Source organism: Typopeltis vanoorti, chromosome 11 (genome assembly GCF_054136105.1).
Source record: "Typopeltis vanoorti isolate ZY-2024b chromosome 11, IOZ_Tvanoo_1.0, whole genome shotgun sequence".
Lineage (NCBI taxonomy): Eukaryota > Metazoa > Arthropoda > Arachnida > Uropygi > Thelyphonidae > Typopeltis > Typopeltis vanoorti.
The window spans coordinates 14,190,871-14,213,419 of NC_143559.1; the positions used below are offsets into that span (position 1 = coordinate 14,190,871).

Consider the following 22,549-nt stretch of genomic DNA (forward strand, 5'->3'; position numbering starts at 1 on the left):
TTGGCACTCTATCGTATGCTTTCTCCAGATCAATAAACACCAGATGTAGCTCCCTTTGTTTCTCTCGATATTTTTCCATCATCTGTCGTAACCCAAAGATAGCATCTGTTGTTGATCTACCAGGCATGAAGCCAAATTGTTCCTTTGCAATCTCCACCTCCTCTCTCAATCTACCATCAAGAACCCTTTCTAGGATCTTCATTGTGTGGGACATCAACTTTATTCCTCTGGAATTTTTCCAGTCTTGTGCATCCCCTTTACCCTTGTAGATGGGAACAAGAGTACTCTCCCTCCATTCCTCGGGTATATTTTCCTGTTGGCAAACTTTCATGAACAGGTCCCACAGCAGGTCAATTCCCTCTTCCCCCAGTGCCTTCCATGCCTCCACTGGAATTCTGTCGGCGCCCACCGCTTTTCCATTCCTCATCCTCTTCATGGCCTCCGTCACTTCCATTCTACTGATGTTCTGCACCATTCCCTCAGAAGGCTGCCCATCTCCTCTGTGAGTCCTTGCATTTTCCTCATTCAAAAGTCCCTCAAAGTATATTTTCCATCTGTTTCTTATGTCCACATCCCTCCATAATACTCTTCCTTCAGCATCTTTGATCTGCCTCACATGTAAGATGTCCTTAGCTGCTTTATTTCTACCTTTCGCTAGTTGGTAAATTTTTCTCTGTCCTTCCTTTGTTTCTAATTGATCATACAGATCTTGATATGCCATGGCCTTCGCCTGTGCCACAACTCTCCTGGCTTCTTGCTTTCTCTCTTTGTAAACCTCTCTGTCCTCTTCCACTCTTGACTCATCCCACTTCTGCTTTGCCTTCCTCTTAGCTGTCACTGCCACTTGTACATCATTATTCCACCACCAACCCTCCTTCTGCTCTCTAATCTTTCCAGATGTCTCACCAAGCACCTCGATTGCACAGCTCAGGATTACTTTTGAATTATGTTTCCACCAATCTTGTACACTTTCCAGTCCATCCGAAATCCTCTCTAACACTCTCTCCCTAAAACGATTCCTCACACTCTCCTCTTTTAAGTGAAACCACTTAATTGTCTTCATCCCATGGCAACCAGAAGTTCTTATCTTCGATCTTATTTTAAAGTCTGCGCGCAGCAGTCGGTGTCGTTGTGCTACTTGATCTGTTGGAATTACTTTACAATTTGTCACAACCTTAAGATGTTTTCTTCTAGTCAAAATGTAGTCAATTTGTGAGCTGTTGTTACCACTTCTAAATGTTATCAAATGTTCTTCCCTCTTGAAGAAAAACGAGTTCACAATTGCCAGATCAAACGCTACTGCAAAGTCCACAACCCTCTCTCCTTCCTGGTTCATCATTCCCACTCCGTGGCCACCATGCACCCTTTCACAGTCTCTATTCTGTCTTCCTATGTGCCCGTTCAAGTCTCCTCCGACAATCACCATCTCATTTTCTTCCAATTCCCTCATTTCTTCATCTAACACGTTCCAGAACTCATCTTTTTCCTCTGCTGTACAACCAACTTGCGGGGCATATACACATAATACGACCACCCGCTCTTCTCCAAGACTCAATTTTATTTGCATGATCCTGTCGTTCCTTCTACCCACGTCCAGTACTTCACCCTTCATTCTGCCACACACCACAATTCCTACACCATTTCTTCCCTCGTTATTCGCTCCAGAGTAGAACAATTTATATCCACCTCCCAGTTCCTTTGCCTTTCCCCCTTTTCACCTTGTCTCCTGCACACACAAAATGTCCAACTTCCTCTTCCTCATCATGTCTGCCACCTCTCTTCCCCTTCCAGTCATGCTTCCAACATTCAGTGTTCCCACTCGCAACATCCTCTCCACCTCCATCCTCTCAACTCTTCTAATGCTATAACCAAATCTAAAACTCTTGTTCCCTCTGTTACATGTTGCCTAAGACATTTGTCCCTCAAGAATTCTAGAAATTCCATTTCACTATTGCTACATTCATCTTCCTCTCTCCAATTTATACTACTGTAGTTAAAATCTCCCATAACAATCATTCTTCTTTTACTTGCCGAACTTAGCTGTCTAAACATCTCCTGGTCCCCATTCTCCGTGCTCCTGGGTCTGTAGCAACACCCCACTAAATATCCTGTCTTGTCTACCTCACACCATATGCTCTCAGAATCATTTGTCTCACTTCCTTCCAAAGCCTCCACTCTTAGAGGACATAGGTCATCACTTATCATAAGCAGTACCCCACCACCACGCTTTCCCCTCCTATCCTGATGAAAAATGCTATACCCAGCGACTTCTATACCTGTTATTATATCCACTTCTGTCAACCACGTCTCAGTGATCCCAATAATTTTTGGCCAGGCTGATGCTATCTGCGCCACCAATTCCTCTCCCTTATTCTGGATACTCCTGGCATTAGTATAAAGCATATAAATGCCATTGTTTCTATACCCAGCATTATCCCTTCTAGACTCCACTGGGCTCAGTGTTACCTGACATCGTCTCCCTTCTCCCAAGTATCCATTCCCACAAGAGGCCACCCCCTGCTATCATCCTCCCTGGGACACACTGACTCATTCAGAACAGCAATCTCTCCAGATGCCTATGTCCTTCCTCATTCTAATGTAAACGGTCTCTCGCATACAATTCCTCTTTTTCCTGAAACGCACTCCAAGCATCCACATATACCAGTCCTCTCTTGTCACACATTCTTGCTATTATGCCATTCAATATCACCGCTCTTCTGCTCAGCTCATCATTATCATACCTAGGCAATACACACACTATTTTTCCTCTCTCTGTCTTCTTCCGTACAGTCTCAAGCAAAATCCTCATATCTCTCGCTGCCCGACTTACATTACCACTCAAGTCATTCGTTCCTACCATCACAATCATCTCATCCCCCCTTTCACCTCTCTTAATTGCCATAGCCACCCTTTCTATTGTTCCTCCTGGCAAACACTCCTCAAGCATCCTATCTTGAACACCACAGATCATTGAGTCACCATACATTATACCTCTTACCATTCCCTCTCTCTTATTGTTTCCATTCTCTCCTCTGAGAAATTTTGCAGCTATATCTGTTTGTAAATAATTTTGATTATAATTTTAATTGTAACTACCTAAAAAAAAAAAAAAATAAAAAATAAAAAAAAAAAAAATGTAAATATGCATATTAATTAGTATTTACTGTAGATCTACTAACAAATTTACGTAAGTTTAGCTGCAGTGGACTAGTCTAAGATTCTAGGTCTGAAGTGATCTGGCCCTTGGTCAGGTAGTCCAAGCTGGGTTTGGCCCTCAAAGACAATCAAGTTGTGCAAGCCTGCCTTAGAGGAAAGGCAAAGTCTCTGTGGCACTAGGTGATAATGAGTTTTGTTGCATGGATACCACTTGGCTTACTTTTAGCACTTGATGTTCCCGTATACTGTGTTTGGTCTCCAGAGTAAAGACTTGATTTTCTTTTTCCCTATTTCGTCCAGTATCCCTGTGGCCTGTCATGGTCAAGATTGGCTTCATAGAAACCAATTAATGTCCTGACAGGGTTATTAATCTTGTCAGCTATGTCTGTCAATTGTGTCTATTCTCTAACTGGTTTGTCTGTCTTATGGAATGAAAACCAAAGTTTCTGGGAGATAAATTCCTACTGCTTTCATACGAGACTGGTTAACTTGCTTTCAGTTGAAAAGTCTTTATAAAGATTGTTCACATCCTATATGGGTTTTGAATCCTGGTCTAAGGGCATCATTGTTGCAGACTAAGCTGCAGAAGCTCTTTGTAAGAAATTGATATTTTTTTTATATTCTATGTCTGTCCCAATTTCAGTTTCAATAAAAGTCAAGCAAAGAGAAATATGTGTGCATATTTTGTTTTTTCTGGGGATGTGAAATGTTGGAGAGGATTCAGAGGTGAGTAACTCAAATGGTGACTGGTTTAGTTCATAGGTAAAAACAGAGATTATATGATAAAAGTTGCTAAAGAGGTTTTATAGAAATATGCAGAAGAAATTTTGTTGGTATAGGATTGCACTTGCAAGAACAAGGAGTAATGAGTTTTCTTAAGAGTGGTTATCAAGAATGTGTGGACTAAGGATTTTTTGCTGGTAAATGGTGAATGACTGAAATGCATTTCTAGAGGTGATTTATAGTTGTCAGTCAATGAGTTGAAAGAGAGAGATTATTATGTGACACCTCCAGGGAGCCCAAAGACTCATCGAGGGAGAGTGTGCCAACAGCATCGAACGATTGATTCCCTTCCAACTACTAACCACACTCAAACTTGCTTAACTTTTTGCGTGAGCCATTAGTAGCAGAGGCTCTACCAATCGACCAACCTAATAGGCATTATCTGATTAATGAGGTTACTGTGATCCTCGTTTGATGTATCTTGGGATACATGGAGTTTCCCACAATGATATTAGTTTATATGCAGAAAATTGCAATAAGGTCCACGCGGTTAGCCTAGTGGCTTTGCACTTCGCAACCATATGCCTGGGGAAGGAGTGTCCTAGGCTCGATTCCCGTCGGAGACGTGAGGAGCTGAAGGATCTTCCTCAGCCATAGCCAAGTTAGCCGGTCTTGGGCGCGGGCAGTAGGGTTTTTTCCACCAGTTTATCTGGTGTTTTTCATCCCGCAAGCAGGCAAACCGGCCCCTTGAACACACAGGGATACAGCCAAGAATACCTTGAGGCATAGGAGTGACCATTCTATCCTCGTATTTTGGTTACGAAATCCAAGCATGCTTGGAAAGTTGTGGGCCTTAAAGGCCTGTTAAAGCCATTGGGATAGGATAGGATAGAAAATTGCAAACATCCCAACATTTTCCATCTTCACTTCTCACATATGTTGTCTTAGCTCCATCTGGAGCAGCATTAATTTCTTTCTCTCACCTGCAATCTTCTTCTTCTTTTCAGCCATTTTCAGTTCACTGCTAGATGAAGTCCCTCCAGCTCTTTCCATCTTTCTCTGTTCTTGACTATGGTTGACCAATTTTTTCCGACAGAGTTTGACAGTTCATCATCCCATCTTCTTTTAGGACGTCCTCGGCCTCATTTCCCTTCTTTTGGAATCCAATTTGTTAGTTTGGTGGTCCATCGCTCATCTTCTCTTCTGGATGGGACATTTCCATTTTAGTTGCTTGTGGTAAAGAATGATGTCTGTAATATGAGTCTCGATTCTTATCCAGGTGTTTTGTTTCTTATCTTTTAATGTGATGCCTAGCATCAGCTTGTTTTGAAAAATATGTTTCAATTTTACAAATGCACTGCGTGCTGGTTAAGTTCTTCTGTTTATTTCCTTTCGGAGTCCACTGTTTAGATCAGTGATATGACGTAAGTATAAGAGATTCTTTCTAAGAAATAGTTTTCTATTATTATGTTTTTTGGTGTTACAAAATGATTAAACATGGATTTTAGTTTTTCCTCTGTTTATTTTTAGACCAAATTTTCTGTTTTCTTTATATAGATCTTCTATAAATTATATTAAGGTCTTCTGGAGTGTTTGCAAAAATTATATCGTGTGGTGGTGGAAATACTGGAAAAATTGGTCAGAATGAGAATTCAAGAATGGGTGGATAAGAATATGATGTTCTGAGGGGCAACATTGTGAAGAGCAGTCATGCCTTATTAACTTCTTATAATACAGTGACAACTGAGTTGGATAAAGAAAATAATTACGTGATGATTCTGCTGAATTTTGCAAAGAAATTTGACAGGATACCATCTGTTATGCAAATTAGAAAAAATGGAGAATGGATGTGATCACTGAGGGTGGCTGCTGAACAGATATGAGAAAGTGGTGTACGAAAGAGCAGAATTCAGGTAAAAGCTGGTGACTAGTGGTTGTGTTGCAATGTTTGGTGTTAGACCTACTACTCTGTAATTTATACATAAATGATATAGGAAATAACCTGAAAGGAAATATTCAGTTGTTTGCTGATGATACAAAATTAGGTAGAGTAATAGTGAATCAAAGCAATGTGTAAAGCTTGCAGAATGATTTTAATAGGCTGTCAGCATGGGCAAAAGATAATGGGTGTCAGTTTAATGTGGAGAAATATGAAGTTATGCATTTTGGGATAAATAGTTTAGAAGCTGTGTACCACATTGATGGAACTGTACTCCAAGAAATAGATGAAGCTAGGGATTTATAGGTGGTGGTAGTAGACAGAGTTGAAGTTTAGAGGACATTTGCTTAAGGTTGTTCATAAGATTACTTGGCTGTTGAACACACTACCAACAAATATAGATAAAGAGGTTGTTATTCCTCTTTATAAGATCTTAATATGTCCACATCTGGATTACACAGATTTTGTCTCCTGGCTCTCTTGAGGATGAGGAATTTATGGAGAGGGTTCATAGTCGAGCAAGATGGTGAGTGGTCTGAGGATTGAGGTTGTGTGGACTGTAGGGGTTGGTTGACAAACAAAAAAGAGGGAATATGATAGAAACATTTAAGTTACTTAAAAGATTTCATGGGATTGATACAGGGGAAATGCTTTAGCACTTTCATGATTTTCATGTCAGTGCATTTTTGATCTGCTGTGAGCATGTGAGGCACCCATTTTGTGCAAAGCTTTTTCGTATGCAATTCTTCATGCAAAATATATCCTACACATTCTTTTGAAATGCCTACAGTCTCAGCAATTTCACGCATTTGGACTCAGCAGTCATCCAATACCATATTGTACACTTGATCAATGATTTCTGGTGTCGTTACACTTTTTGGACGTTCTTCACATAGATCATCTACATTTAATGAAGATGAGCCACATTTAAACTCGGCAATCCATTTCTTAATTGTTGAAAACGAAGGAGAAGAGTGCTCATAAACTGTTATGAACTTCGAATGAATTTATTTTGGCGTTAAGCCTTCTTTTAAGAATTTTTATAACACCTTACAGTACTCAACTTTATCCATTTCAAGGGATACAGACAACACTTTTGCTTTAGACAGCTGTATAAAACAAACTACTTGATAGAATGACTTGCAATTTCACATGGATGCTTATGACAGATGTATTAACTTAGAAAAAAAAATCTGTTGCCAATAGTGTTGCCATCTATAGTTGAGGCCAATAACTTTTCAGACCACCCTCGTATATATCTGGTTAGTTAATGTCTATTAACAATATTAGTGAAACTTGTTACTCTTCATGTAATTCCTTGTATGAAGGCAGTGGGGGGGGGAGCTGCAAAGTTCTGCTGAATACCTAGAACAAAAATGATATTAAAGCAACTGATATAGCCACAAGAAAGAACATATCTTAAATTCTTTAACTCCCATTTTTCATCAAATTGTAATAATTTGTTCTTTTTCTTTTAGGATATACATAAGAAGACATGTCAGAGGTTTTTGAAGAAGTTCAAAAGCACAGAGGTGTGGGCCATCATCAAGTTTTCTGTGTTGCAAGAAAAGTCCACAACTGAGATTCAACCAACTATGTGTATTACTTTACAGGACTGTGCCCCAGCATATCCATCAGTTGCCAGATGGGTGGCCAAATTTAAAACTGGGTATCCTGAGATAACAGATGCCCCCAGGTCAGGAAGACCTTCCATAGCATTTACACCTAAAAACATCTATGCAGTGCATGTGAAGATCCTTGATGATAGACAAATATACTAGGCCATAAACATTGCAAAGACTCTGGGGATGTTCAGAGGGAATGAGTTGGAATCATTACCACCAACATCTGAATATGCAGGAGCTCTCAGCAAAGTGGGTCCCCAAATGTTTGAATGCTGACCAAAAGAGAGAATGTATGCTGTTGTAATATCTTCACCTATCTGCTCCATATTTTTTTTTTCTGCTTATATATGTAATATCTCTTTATCTTTACTCTGTTTTATCTTTATTCTATTCCTAATTCTTTATTGCTTTACTCTAATGCGCTTTTTCTCTCTTATCCTTTCTTATATACTCTACTGCGTACTATGATTATCCACCTTCCGTATTTACTAGTTGAATGCCTATGAATACTGGAAATTTATTTTGTCAGACTGTGCCACCAATATATCATTTCATTGCCATAAGACTAAATAAAACTTCCGGTAGATTTCCCTCTCTCTCACAAGCGAAGTTTCTTTTATCAATGTGTACTTTAACAGTCGTGGTTCGTAAGTAACTGAACTACGTTTTTATTGCCTTAAATTATTTCCTGCTCACAAGTCCAATTTATTTAAGAACAGTGCAGTTGTAAAATAAAAGATCAGGCAGCACTCTTTTAACAAATAATTAAAACACATTTATTTACAAATTATATATGAATTAAACAATAGGAAGATTGCTTTCTCTATCCATTTATAAAATCTTTAGCATAAATTATAACTTATTTACCTTAACACTAGTTAACTTCTTTAACTCACAATCTTATTTACTCTCTGCTTACAAATTCAACTTATTATACTTCTAGTTTACTTGCAAAGAGGTTAGCTAACTCTCTGTTAAGTTATCTTTACAATTTTTATATCAACTTTCAATATGCCAATCGATTCTCTTAATGACACTTCTTACTACTATTGAACAATTTCTTAAAAGTCTTTCTATAACCTACTATGAGAGGGAATATACAAAAGGTTTGAACTTACAAAAAAACTCTGCATTGCACATTCAGTCACAAGTCTTTCACTAGAGTCTGATGGCATTTCTTTCATCTCAGATCTTGAGCTTCCTCAGGAATGTCTGGCTTCAGTAATATCTCATTGGGAAAATAGTGGGCTGTGGACTGCAACCAGCAAAAGGTTGTTCTCCCACGGCGAAAAAGAAAAACTTCCGAGCAAAGCTGCCTTGGGTAATTTACATCGGCTTTTCTCCTCTGCTTTGGCTCGCCGAAAATGCCTGAACGACTGCCATCTCCAATAGCTCGAACTGCCACCAACTCTCAACCGGGATCCCTCTCTCTGGTGTCTGGAAGCCTTTCCTTCTTTGGCAACGTCTGGAAGCTCTCTCTCTGGCGACTGGAACCGGGAAGCCCCTTGTGCTTGGCTCAGTCCCTTTTTATTCTGTGATCTTGGAACTTTGCACTAAGGGTAGAAAACCCCGAAGAATTCGGCATGACTCTTTTATCTTCTTTTAAGTTTAACCTGCTCTTTGTTCTCTGCCGTGTAATCTGTTTGATCGTATTTTGGTGGATGCGGAAACTTGTCTGAAAACTAGCGGACCTCTTTGATACTTTGCTTGTCCTTTCGGGCCCGCGGAAACTTCACTAAACCTAGCAGCACTCATGAAAACTAACCTTAAAGGTGTTAGTGCAGAGCATGTAAGCCTTTCCCATACACAAAACTAATAAACAACCTTCCTGTGCTCTTACACATAATTATATACAAACAAAGTTCCGATGGCAAAGCATTGCCTTTGTTTTCGATGTTAAAACAGTAAATACATTCACTTCCCACAGGGTTAACTACATCAGTATTTTGCAAAATATACATAGAAACAAACAAGGTTATTTACAGTTCTCATGGGACTGTAAATAACCTTGTTTTACAGTCCCATGAGAACTATGTAAAAAATCGATGTAATGTGCTTTGGAAATTTTTAAGCTACATAGAGTTTTTACACTGTCATTTCAAGGGATTTAGGATCATTTTGAGAAATCAGGTGCAAATTTTTGGCTTGTATTGTAACTGATGATGAAACATGGCTTCATCAATATGACCCAGAGACCAAACAACAATCAGTGGAGTAGAGACACACAAAGGTTCTCCACGGCCAAAGAAGTTTCAAACTCTTTGGCCGTGGTCAAAAGAAGTCAGCAGGGAAGGTTCTTGCCATTGTCTTTTGGGATATGGATGGTTTGATCCTTATCAAGTACCTCAAAAAAAGCAGTAATTTATTCAACAGCTCTGAAGGGAAAATGCCATGGGGAAACTGAGCAGGGGGTATGTTGCTTTTGCAGGACAACACACCTGCTCACACTGCTCATGAAATGCAACAGACAATATACAACTTGGGCTTTCAACGTCTGCCTCACCCACTCTGTTTGCCAGACCTTGCCTCGTTTTGACTATTTCCTGTTCCCAAATTTCAAGAAATCTTTGAAAGGAACAAAACTTACCACATATGAAGTTATATCTGCAGCTGAGAACAAGGGAAAGACTATTTTCCTCAAAGGATTGCAAATGATGCAGAAGCAGCATTGTGACAAGTGTATAACACTTCTTGGGGAATTTGTAAAATAATGTGTAAGTTACATGGTTCTGTCTCAATTTCTTCATGGTGATTATTACAACTTTACAGCACACCATACTTAGTGTAGATGAAGTGTAAGCATACTTGCACTATATCTACACTATTTTAAGTTTTTGTGTTTCTTGTTGACAGTTCCATCAGTGGAAGAGCGTGTAAACCTACTTAGTACTATGGTAGGCTAAGGTTAAGTGCATTCATAATACAATTTAATGAAATAACTACAACATAAACAGCAGGTTTAATGATTTCAATATTTCATCTGTCACAGACAACTTCAGGAATACAATGTTAATAATCTGCTACTGATTCTAAAAAAAGTCTTTCAAGTTTATAGTGACTGTAATGGAGCATGATAGTTTTCTTCCATCTGACTCTGTGCAGGGTATCCAAGACATGGTCTGCTAGACCTGATTTACCATAATGATGGCAGATTTTTTTAATGTTCATCCAGGCAGATGTCATCAGATCTCCCAGCTTATATGATAAGCTGCAGGAACAAGGAAGCTTGTAAACACCTGGAATAGAGAGTGGAGAAAGTAAGCCAATTTCATATGAGTTGGAAAGTAGTGCAAGGATTATATTTTTTTAAAGTTCTGGCTATTTTCTCTGAAGTGCCCTAGATATAGAGAATAATAATAGCATTACTGTAGTGTTTATGTTGAGAGGGATGTGAAGAGGTGGAAGGGACAGATAATTTGTAGATCTTTTTTGGAATTTGTAATCATTAAACAGGAAGGTTTGACAGGTGAGTTCCGCTGTTAGGGAAGTTTGGGTGTAACAGAAGTTGGAAAAGTGACAAATGACATCAGTGTTGTTGAGAAGAGGGAATGAATTAATTAGAAGAAACACACGTATAAACCACAGTGAAAATTATTTAATTGTAAATATTTCATCTTAGGACATCATCAGTACAGTATTTAAACAAAAATACTGTTATGTCCTAAGATACTTAGGATGAAATATTTACAATTAAATAATTTTCACTGTGGTTTATACGTGTGTTTCTTCTAATTATGAACGCACCACAGGTTTCGTTATTTAAAAAAGAAGAGGGAATGGTTGGGAAGTTCATGTATCTATCTATGCGAGTGGGTTTTCTGTAAACTGCAAAAAGGAGAGAAAGGTTGCCATTGAGCCAGACAGGTGAGTTGAGTATCTAAAATAAACAAGCTATTATTTTCTTTTTCAATAGTGATCTGGATTCTGGGGTGCTGACTATTTAGGTGGAGGAACTGAGCTATGTTGCCAAACAAAGAATACATCATCAGTATATCTTAATCAAATAGAAGGTTTAAGAGTGGCAATATCGAGAGGATGTTTTTCAGAATGCTCTATATAGAAATTAGTTGGGGAGAGGGGCATGGAAGTACCTTCTATCTGTTTATAGAAGGTACCTCCATAGAAGTAACTAGTGTGGATAGCAAAATTAAAGAGATCAATAATATCGGAAGGTGTGTGTGGGGGGGGGGCATTTTTCAGTAAATTTAGTTGTTTTTTATCCCACTAACGAGAGGTACAAGAACTTATATCATATCAGTGCCATGTGTGAAGTGCAGATAACAATTGAGAGAGAAGAAATCTGTTGACATTTTTCTTAAAGAGTTGGAGCTTGAGGTTGTTGGGAAACACAATATGAGGAAGGCTGTTCCAGAGTACAGAGGTAGATGGGATAAATGAGGAAGAGGAGAAGCAGGTTCAGTGTGTTTGCACTCATACTAAAAAGGGATGTCAGGCAGCTGCTGCTCTTGTTTTAACAGGTTGAACAGCATGTAAGTGAATGATGTTTGCCAATTCACTGGAGCAGTGGACATGGAAATACCTGTAGAAGAGACACGGAGCTGAAACATTGCATCTGCGAAATAGAGGTTCAGGTGAGCCCGCAAGGGAAGTTATAAGTTTATATAACCCCTAACTAACACCTATAACCCCTAACTTCCCTTATAAGTTATAAGGAAAGTTAGGGGTTATAGGTGCACTACTCTAAATGTTTGTACAGTATTCTAAGGATGGGTGGATTTGAGATTTATATATGATTAGTAGCTGGGTGGGTGTGAAATATCTTCTTGAGCAGAAAAGAATGCCTAGTTTTTTAGAAGCTAAAGAAGCTGTTGATGTGATGTGTTTTTTGCCAAGAGAGGTAAATGTCAGTCCAAGGAGAGAGAGAGAGAGTGTTCATCCTGTCTGGTGATGCGTGTATTCTGAGAATGAGGGAAGTCAAGACTGAGATCCTTTTCACAAGAGAAAAGGCAAGACTGCTTTTGGACAGCATTGAAGGTGACTAGGTTATCCTTGTCCCACTGAAGGATCATATGGAGATCGGTGTTTAACCCTCCCACCCCACCTGCCCCATGTGGATGAAATATTCAGAGCACCTTAGGATTTTCATGGATCAAAACATCATCACATTCTGCCTTTTATCATGTAATTATCCTTTTCCACCATTAATTCTTAATGTCAATTCTATTGCCATTAGTGGGATTAACTGTCATGGAGTGACATGTACTGTGTCACTTGGAATTTTCTGCTTTGTTTTGTCCTTCAAAATTTAAAATTTTTGCTGCACAATTTATTTATTGTTTCTTCCCAAAGATAAAAACAATTTTGACATGCTTGAAAATAAACAATTGATCCTGTAATGACAACAGATTCTTCTTTGCAATGAAATTATTTAATGGTAGTATTAAATTTTGAATCTACAAAAAACATTTCTAGAAGGAATGATACAAAGAAAAAGAAGAAGAGGAAAACAAAGAACAGATTGGATGGAAAATATTAAGGACTGGACCTTTTTGTCTTATGAAGAATGTAAAAGAGAAACACAAAACCGTACATAGTGGAAGCTCATGGTAGTCAACCTCCTGGAAGGAGATGACATCTGACAAGACAAGTATTAACATGCTGTCTTTTCTTCAAATCAGTGCAATAGAACAAAAGATTTATGCTCTTTCATTTACTGTGAATATTATTTTTGCATAATTTTCAAATGCTTTGAAAATCATTGTTAAAGATTTGTTTTTTAAAAGTCACATTTATTAAAATAAATATGAGCTTTTGTTTTCTTTCCTTGGAAAATACCATTATATGGATCATCACACTAGTTTTAGAAACAAGTGTTTATGCTTTTATGAACAACAAATGACAATGTTTGTGAAGCCTTGTTTTTATGTAAAAAAAATGTATATCCTGTGATAATTCAGCAGGAACTTATTCATTTTCTTTAAATTACAATTCATGATTTTTTCTTTACTTTTTTGTATGATGCGTATAGTTATAATATTTGTTGCTTAACCTCCATAGATATTTGACAGGATACCATCTGTTACACAAATTGGGAAAAATAGAGTATCGATATGATCACTGAGGGTAGCTGCTGGACAGATATGAGAAAGTAGTGTACAGAAGAGCAGAATTCAGCCAGAAGCTGGTGGCTAGTGGACGTGTTGCAAGGTTTGGTGTTAGGACCGCTACTCTGTAATTTATACATAAATGATATAGGAAATAACCTGAAAGGAAATATTCAGTTGTTTGCTGATGATACAAAATTAGGTAGAGGAATAGTGAATCAAGGCAATGTGGAGCTTGCAGGATGATTTAAATAGGCTGTCAGCATGGACAAAAGGTAATGGGTGTCAGTTTAAGGTGGAGAAATATAAAGTTATGCATTTTGAGAAAAAATATATGAAAGATATTCTGCACAGACTGATTCAGAATTTATGCTAATTTTGAAGATTTCCAATTGCATCCACTCTTCCCCCCCCCCTCTCTCTCTCTCTGCTCCTGGAACTGAATTATTTGTTAGCAGCAATGGTAAGTTGTATACCACAAGTGAAGAAGAGGACACAATTTGGTGTAAAGTGGATGACAAACAATATTAAACAGGAATTGCATGCGAAAAAGAGGCTATGGAAGAGATATAAGGAGACAGGTGAAGAGAAGATGCATGAAGAATATAGGACACAGTCCAGAAGAGTGACTAGTGTGGTAAGGAAAGCGAAACTGGAATATGAGTGGAGATTGGCCCTAAGATCCAAAGAAAATCCTAGGGAATTTTTTAGCTAGAGGAGAAATGACTGTGGAAGAATGATATTGTGGGATAAAAATGGGAATAGAGTGACTGATGCAGAGGACATAGTGGAATTGTTCAATGAACACTTTATTGGAGTATTTCATCTTAGAGGAATCGGTTTTAATGCTAGAGGGATAGGGCAGGTTCGAGGTTTAGAGGTACAGGAGGAGAGTGTGTTTCGGATACTGAGTGCTCTGGATGTCAGTAAAGGTTTGGAACTGGATGGTATTTCACCACGAGTTTTGAGAGAATGTGCTAGGGAACTGACAGTGCCTTTAACCTGGCTTTTCAATGAAAGTCTGGCTGCAGGAAAAGTGCCCAGGGAATAGAAGGAAGGTAAGATAGTGCTATTGCATAAGGGTGGTAGCAGACCCGAAGTGTCTAATTATAGGCCAGTTTGTGTGTCATCAGTAGTTAAGATCTTGGAAAAAGTAGTGAGGGATTGTATACAGCATTGGGCAGATGAGGGTAATGTTATCTGTGAGAGTCAACATGGATTTGTGAAATGCTAGCCTTTTATAATAAAGTTACAAGAACATTAGATGGGGGAAAGGCATATACTGCAATTTTCTTAGACTTAGCGAAGGCATTTGACAGGGTGCCACATGATAAGCTGATATTTAAGTTGCAGCACATGGGTCTGGATGTCAGATTGGTCAACTGGATTCAGGATTGCTTGTCTGATAGGTATCAGAGTTGTGTATGGTGGAGCAGTTTCAAGGAGACAGAAGGTTACAAGTGGGGTCCTAGTATACTATATAATATAGGTCCTAATACTGACCCCCACAGGGCTCAGTACTAGGACCTATATTGTTTAACCTTTATATCAATGACATTGCAAGGGGATGTTCAGTTGTTTGCGGATGATGCAAAGCTGGGAAGGATATTAGTAATAGTGCAGATGTCGTAGCCCTGCAAGAGGACAAATGAATGGGGTGTCAGTTTAATGCAGCAAAATGTAAGGTCTTGAGGTTTGGGAAACATCGATGGGATGCTGCATACTCTATGGGATGAGTTATACTGGAGGAAGTAGGGGAGACAAGAGATCTGGGGTTGATGATTGATAGAAACCTGAAGTTTAGGGGACATATTGCAAAGGTGGTGAAGGTAACACAGAGGATTGCTGCAATTATGAGAAGAACACTGACCTGCAGAGATAAAAGGTTTATCATTCTGTTGTATAAGTCTCTGATCAGACCACATTTAGACTATTGTTCTCAGATTTGGTCCCCCAGGATTTGAACGGGATAAATTAACTGTGGAAAGGGTACAAAGACAGATGACAAAGATGGTTTCAGGACTGTACAGTTTTGGTTATGAGGATCGGCTGAGGGAATGTGGACTGCAGAGTTTGGTGGATAGATGAAGGAGAGGTGATATGATTGAAACTTTTAAACTGTTGCGAGGTGGTTACAGGGTTGACACTGGGGAGTTCTTTCACTTGATTGAACAGCGGGAAGGAGTGATGACAAGAGGCCATCCCTGGAAGTTACGAAAGAAAACTGTGAGCAAGAGGGTGAGGAGTGGTTTCTTTTGCATGGAGGGTGGTTGAACCGTGGAATGCATTGCCTGCTGGAGTGGTGAGAGCGAGAACGGTCAGTGAGTTTAAGGAGTGGTATGATAGACTTTGTGTTTCTTAGGGGGAAACCTCCCCTCGATGAGTCTTGATAGACTTTATGTTCTTAGGAAGGACCTCCCACGGTGAGTCTTTTGACTCCATGGTGGCCTGAATAATAATAATAATAACTACTCTGTTTAATTTTCTACTGGTTTGAGAGTTTTCACAGACAATATTCACTATTTATCACTTCATTTTACTGTTTGTCAAAAGAAGTAAGCCAATAATGTTGTTGTATCTGCCGAAACAGGTATTTCTAATTCTGGACTATTTCTTTGCAATCTATACTCATTTGTTTAGCTGTCTGTTGACATTATTCCAAGTTTTAGGAATTCGTTCTATATTTTCACCATAAAAAAGAAAGTTCAGTAATGTTTTTTTTTTTTTTTTATATAATGTAATTCCAGATATGATGACTTTTACTGCTGCTGGAAATAACTTTTTGTCTTAGAAATATTAGATAGTAATCTTCTCAGCTGGAGGTATAGACTGAATGTTAAGACTACTCTTGGTGCTATTGAGAAATAAAGACCACTTTTTCAGAAGTCGCACTAAAGAGCTTCAAGCAGTAGTTCATAATACATCATCAATGTCTTCTTTTGTTTTCAATTATATTTTAAATAGAAATACCAATATATCTTTTAGTCTGACACAATATTAATGTCAAAATTATTTCTTACTTTGTAATAATCACAATTTCACTCTTATATTGCAAACTTGATGCAGATACTTAAGAAAGAAATAAGTGAATTTGAAAATATAGGTGCATATGTGTTGCATAAGTGTTCAGCTTTTTTTAGGGGAAGGTGAGGGGAAGAGGACCCACCTATTCATCCTGCTGATGTTTAAAATAATTTATTTGGTAAACAGTTCACAAGACAATTGTTAGTAATTTTTGTTCTTGTGAATAATTACTGTGGGAAAAATAATGAATTAAATAAAAACTGCACCTATGTTTCCTAGCAGTTTTTGGATATGTTGCACTGGCGGGAAAGGGGGGTTAAGCCATCAAAGGCAAAATACAAGTTCAGTTCTATTGTAAAAAATATGGAAATGAAATTTTACATTTAATGCATGCACCTATACATATTTTGAATGATAGACTATAAGCAAAAGTATCACTTACATTAAAATTGGAGCATAATATCAAAGCCAGCAGCAGAAAATATATACATATTAATTTACCTCATAACAGTTTATTGCAGTATGTAATGACTGATTATATAGGGAAATCACCATCATCATCATCAAATTCCTGACATGTAACCTTAAGGGATGTACAGGATGTGATAGTACTACATGAAAAATTTACATCATCACTAACTTCCTATCTACAATTTTCCTCCAAATCAGTCTGTTACTTGTCAAGACTCCAACATTATCAGATCTTATATTTCTGTCGTCTAAGGCACTTTGTACCGTATCAATCCTCCTATATCTTGGTCTTCCTCTGGGTCGTTTTCCTGCCAACCTGGCAGAGAACACTTGTTTTGCTACTCTTTCCTTGCCCATTCTGTTTAAGTGACCATACCACCTGAGATTAGCTCCTAACACATTCCTGGATGCTGACAATGTCAAGTTCTTTCCTAATATCCTCATTTTTAATATGATGTTGCCATTGATGCCATCTGTTCACACCTCTGATCTTTCTCAGGACTCTCATATCTGTAGTTTCTAGTCTTTGGTCAAGTGTTTTACTTCTGACCCAGCTCTCAGATCCATAAGTCAAAACTGGTTTGAACACGGTCTTGTATACAGCTAATTTAGTGTTCTGACTAATTTCTCTCTTATTTCATATAAATTTATTCAGTTGACTTTCTACCATACCAGTTTTGTTCATTATGTTGTCTATTTCCATATTTAATTTGCCATCTTCACTAAACATCGTGCCTAAGTAGCTGAAATGTTTCAATTGTGCTATATGTTCTCAATTCACAATGCAGTTGATATTTTCAATGTTTCTGCCTATTTTCATTGTCTTTGTCTTTTTAATGCTGACCTTCATACCATATCTATTACAACAGTTATTCAATTTAGTCAGGGAATCTTGCAAACTTGTAGTGGATTTACTTAGAAGTATGACATTGTCTACATAAAGCAAAGAGCTGACATTAACATCTCCAATTCTGATATCATGTTTAATACCACTTTAAGCCATCTTCCTTTACTTCCTTCAATTCTAACTGCTGACTTACAACTCAAATAAAGACTAAGTATTGCTTTATATAATGCCCCATTGACACCATATAACTGTAGCGTATTGAATAGCTTTTCTCTTGGCACCTTGTCATATGCCTTTTCCAGATCGACAAAACTTAAATACAGATCTTTGTTATATTCCCAAGCTTTCTCAACTATTTGGCCTAAAGTGAAGATCTGATCCTGACAACCTCTATTTGGCCTGAATCCAGCTTGTTCTTTACCAAGCTTTTCTTCCACAATTCTCCTCAACCGTTTCTCAAGTATGCCTGCATAAATCTTGCCAGGAACACCCAATAGGGAAATACCTCTGTAATTCTCACATTCAGTTTTATTTCCCTTTTTATATATGGTTACTATGAGAGCGTTACTCCAATCATCAGGAATTTGTTCCTCTGTCCAGGCTTTCTGAACTATGCAGTGCAGCCACTGTAAGACTTTTATACCACCATACTTCAGCATTTCTGGTCGAATATCATCTACCAATGCTGCCTTTCCACATTTCAAGCCTTTGATGGCTTTTTCTACTTCAATTATGGATATGTATTGCTGACTGTATGCCTGTTGAGTGTTTTTTACCACTGTGCTATCACTGCTTGTTTCATTTAGCAATTTTTCGAAGTAATTACTCCGTACTTCAAGGATATCTTTTTCTCTTGTTTTCATGTCACCTTTATCATCTTTAACTCCTTTAACACCACTCTTTCCTCCATTTCTAAACTTCTTCCACAGCCTCCAGAATATTTTGCCACCTTCTTGATATTTATTTTCTATGTTCTTGCTGTTCTTGCCAAAGTCCTCCCATGACTTTTGTTTAGCTAGTTTTACGCAGTGCTTAGCTTTCTTACATTTGTCTCTGTATTCTCAAAGAGCACGAACTGACTTATTTGCCAGGAACTTTTGATTTGCTTTCTTCTTTTCCTTCACTGCCTCTTTAACTTCCTATGTCCACCATGGAATTCTGATTTTTCTATCCTTGCACACAACCTCACCACATGCCTCTCTGGCTGAATCAATCAATGTTTTTTTCAGGGGTTGCCACTGAATCTCCAAGGTTTGATTCCTGCTCAAACTCTTTCATTTCTTCTTGAATAATATTTGTGTATTTTAGTCTACAGTTCACATCTGAGAGCTGCTCAACTTTTATTTGCTTTAAAACTTTCTTACATGTTATTCTTTTCAATATGAAATTCAATTTTATCCTGCTCAGGATTAAATAGTGATCACTTCCAATTTCAAATCCTCTGTACACTCTGGTATCCTGCACCAGGGAGAAAACATCACTATCAACAATAACATAGTCAATGACACTGTTCTTATTCCTTGCTTCTTCTCTCCATGTGAATTTGTGCACATTTTTATGTTGGAACATGGTGTTAGTAATAACCAGTCCATGTCCTGAGCAGAAATCCAACAGGTATTTGCCATTGTTATTAGCTTTGCTCTTGTCTCCAAATTTTCCCAAAATATTTTTGTATGTCTGACAGTCATTTCCTACTCTGCTATTTAGATCCCCAACAAGGACCAACTTTTCCTTTTTCATTGTGTCAGATGCTTTCTCTAAAGCATCAAAAAATTCCTCCACTTCTACCTTAGTAGAACCTTCTATGGGACCATAGGCACAAATAAGTCTCATTGTCCAATTTCCCATTCTGATATTTGCTCACATCACTCTACTTGAGACTGCATGCCATTCAAGAAGATTAGCCTCGTATTTTGTGTTGAATACTATGGCTACTCCTTCTTTCCAAGAAGGTTAAATTGCAAAGAACTGTAGATTACATTATAAAGAAAATAAACTAAATTTATGATTAAAGATCTTTATATTATATATAAAGCAAAGTCGTCAAAATGCATCCTTCAGGCAATCTGTGAAGTATTCTACAAAATATAATTTTGAACAAAAATAACATAATCTGGAACATTGGCAGCCCATTTTTTCAAAATATTTAAAATAATTATATGAATTAAGTTCCTTGTGAACAAATAAAATATATTGTCAACTAAGTGATTAGACAAAATTAGCACAAAAAATTAAAAATAGCATTGGTTTTTCAAGGCGATGCAATATTTAAGTGAAGAAAGTATTTAAGGATCTCTTGTTTTGTCCTGGCATTAAAAATTGTACAATAAAAGGAGAAAATAAAAATAATTTCTATATTTATAATTTATCCAATATAACTAAGAGTCGAGTTACCCAGTATAGAACAAGGAACTGCATTTCTTGTTATAGGCAACTAAGACACACTTATGGACACGAGTTAATCTGGTTAAGTGTTCTGTTCAGTGGGAAGGATTATCACACCTAATGGATATGATGGCCAAATTGCACTTCTTATCCATGTTTTATCAACAGATGGCATGCATCATATCCAGATTTTGCTGGATGTATATATACGTCCTGGCCAGTTAGGAGGTTAAAGCACTAGTTGCAAATGATCTTGATGTTAGAGATGTCTAGGACTTACATGGTTTTTCAAAGGAGCAGAATGAGTGGGTAGTGCAATTGTTGGCTAAGATGTGGTTAGGATTTGTAGTGACTGAGAGTAGATCATTTATGTATAAGAGAAAGAGGTTTGGTGAGAGAACAGAACCCTGAAGTACTTCTGCATTGGTGGCAAAGTTCAAAGAGAGGATGCATCCACCATGGCACTAAGTGAATGACCAGAGAAAAAGTTGGGTATTCAGTTACTTGACAGAGGGTGGCAGGTAGACTGAAGGAAGGGAGGTTGCAAAGCAGGCCTTGATGCCAAACACGATTGAAAGCTTTGGAAATGTCAAGGGCAATGGCACATTTCTCTGAATTTTTCCATGGTGCATGTCCAGTGGTGAGTGATATAGGCAAGATATCATCCATATATCTTGGATTTAGATTGGTTCAATTCACATTGGTGGTTGCTGATTAGCTGGTGAGCTTATCAACTGATAAGCTAATCAGCTAATCTAAACTAGGTAGTGGAGTTGATCATTGATAAGTTTCTCCATTTTGGAGGATTGAGGTGATGGCAGTTGGTCAGTAGTTAAATGTTAAGCTTTTGTCTCTCTTTTTTTTTTTTTTGGAATGGGTTGGATATATGTCTGTGAAAATAGTGGTGGTGGTCAGCAGTAGATGGCACTGGTGTTGATGATGAAGGTAGTTGCGGTTAGTGGAGTGGGTGCCCTCCCTCGATGAGTCTTTGGACTCCCTGGTGGTGTTATTGTAATAATAATAATATGTTAGTTTCCATGAGACAGCATAGTTAGCTGCATATAGAAGATTGATGGGATGATAGAGGTCAGGTGTTTAGCTCTGTAATCACGATTGAGTACAATAGGAAAAATGCCATCAGGACTAGATGACTTTGTAATGTTTTCAGCTTGTTTAATATTCTTAAGTCTTTCTGCCGAAAGGCCACAGGAGGCATATAATGCTCAGTTACTGGTATGGACTAGAAGGCATGGCTACTGTTTGAGCAAGAGAAGAGTTTTCTTAGTGGCTTTTATGAAGTTAGATTTGCTGATAGTTGATTTCCATTTATTGCATACTTCTGCATAGGTTGAGTATGAAGCTTGGGATCTTGATGCAAGCCACCTGCAGTAAGCTGAGTTTTTTTCTTCGACTGCTTTCATACATCTTGTGTTAAACCAAGGCTTGGAAAGTGGACAGGAATTTTGGATGGATTCAGGGATGAATGCCTTCATGCACTGAGGATGATTTCTGTGACTTGCTCAGTGTAGGTGGCTCAGTCAGAATAGTGGAAACTATAGTCATGTCTTGGAAAAGAAGAGTAGTAGTTCAGTGAGATTGGAAACTTGCACTAGATTGTGGTTTGAGTTGAAGAGGGGGGGGGTAGCTTCTGCAGTGTGTATGGAAGGAGAACTAGTTTAAAAAAAGATAAAGGGTTTGGTAGAGTGAAGGGGATTATCTGGAATTTAGGTAGGTAGCTGCACAATTTGTATATTGTTGCTTATAGCAAAAACTGATGCATCATGTCCAGCTTGATCTGTAGTATCCGAAAAGGGGAGCCAGACTTTGCTGATTGGGTAGCCGGATTGTAGATGATAGTTTCATGGAGAGTTTTCAGGTCTTTGTGGTTTTCAGAGTTTGGTGACCAGTAAATGCAGCAGATGAATGTTATTAAGTGGGGCAAAGAAACCTTCAGCCAAAGGAAGTCAAATGCAGGGGATTCTAAATTTGCCATTCTCTGGCAGGCAGTATTAGAATGTACAAAGGCCCAGGTGCTACCTTTGTGACAGAATGAATCATGAAGAGAGTGTAATTTTTGCATTGAAGGTGAACTGTTGTTAATGTAGCTGAAATTTGGGTTTCTGTTAAGGGATAGGTCAGGTTTGGATGTCTGTAAGTGGTGATGAACATTGTTTATGTTGGAATTTATGCCACGGATGTTTGTGAAGTGAATGTGGAAATGATTATTTTTGGTAGGGATCCTAGTAAGTTTGGAATATTGTGTTTGATTTGAATTGTTTGGATGAACTGGTTGTTGAGAGAGATTTATTATTTC

At 38.0% G+C, this 22,549-nt stretch overlaps 1 protein-coding gene across 8 annotated transcripts in view; it reads left to right on the forward strand.

Moving 5' to 3' along the window:
- The window catches only part of LOC150101313 (ras-related protein Rab-22A-like), a 377,479-nt gene that overhangs the window by 292,443 nt on the left and 62,487 nt on the right, over positions 1 to 22,549 (forward strand). The window contains exon 1 of one of the 8 annotated variants that reach the window (XM_090400385.1): positions 7,403 to 7,733. The exons of 5 other annotated variants lie outside the window; for them this stretch is intronic. In XM_090400385.1, coding sequence (XP_090256511.1) covers positions 7,640 to 7,733 — 94 coding nt within the window. In that variant the 5' untranslated portion in view covers positions 7,403 to 7,639. Of the gene's footprint in view, positions 1 to 7,402; positions 7,734 to 22,549 lie in introns of those variants that run through there. 2 more of the 8 variants (XM_090400386.1, XM_090400387.1) reach the window with 2 other exon arrangements.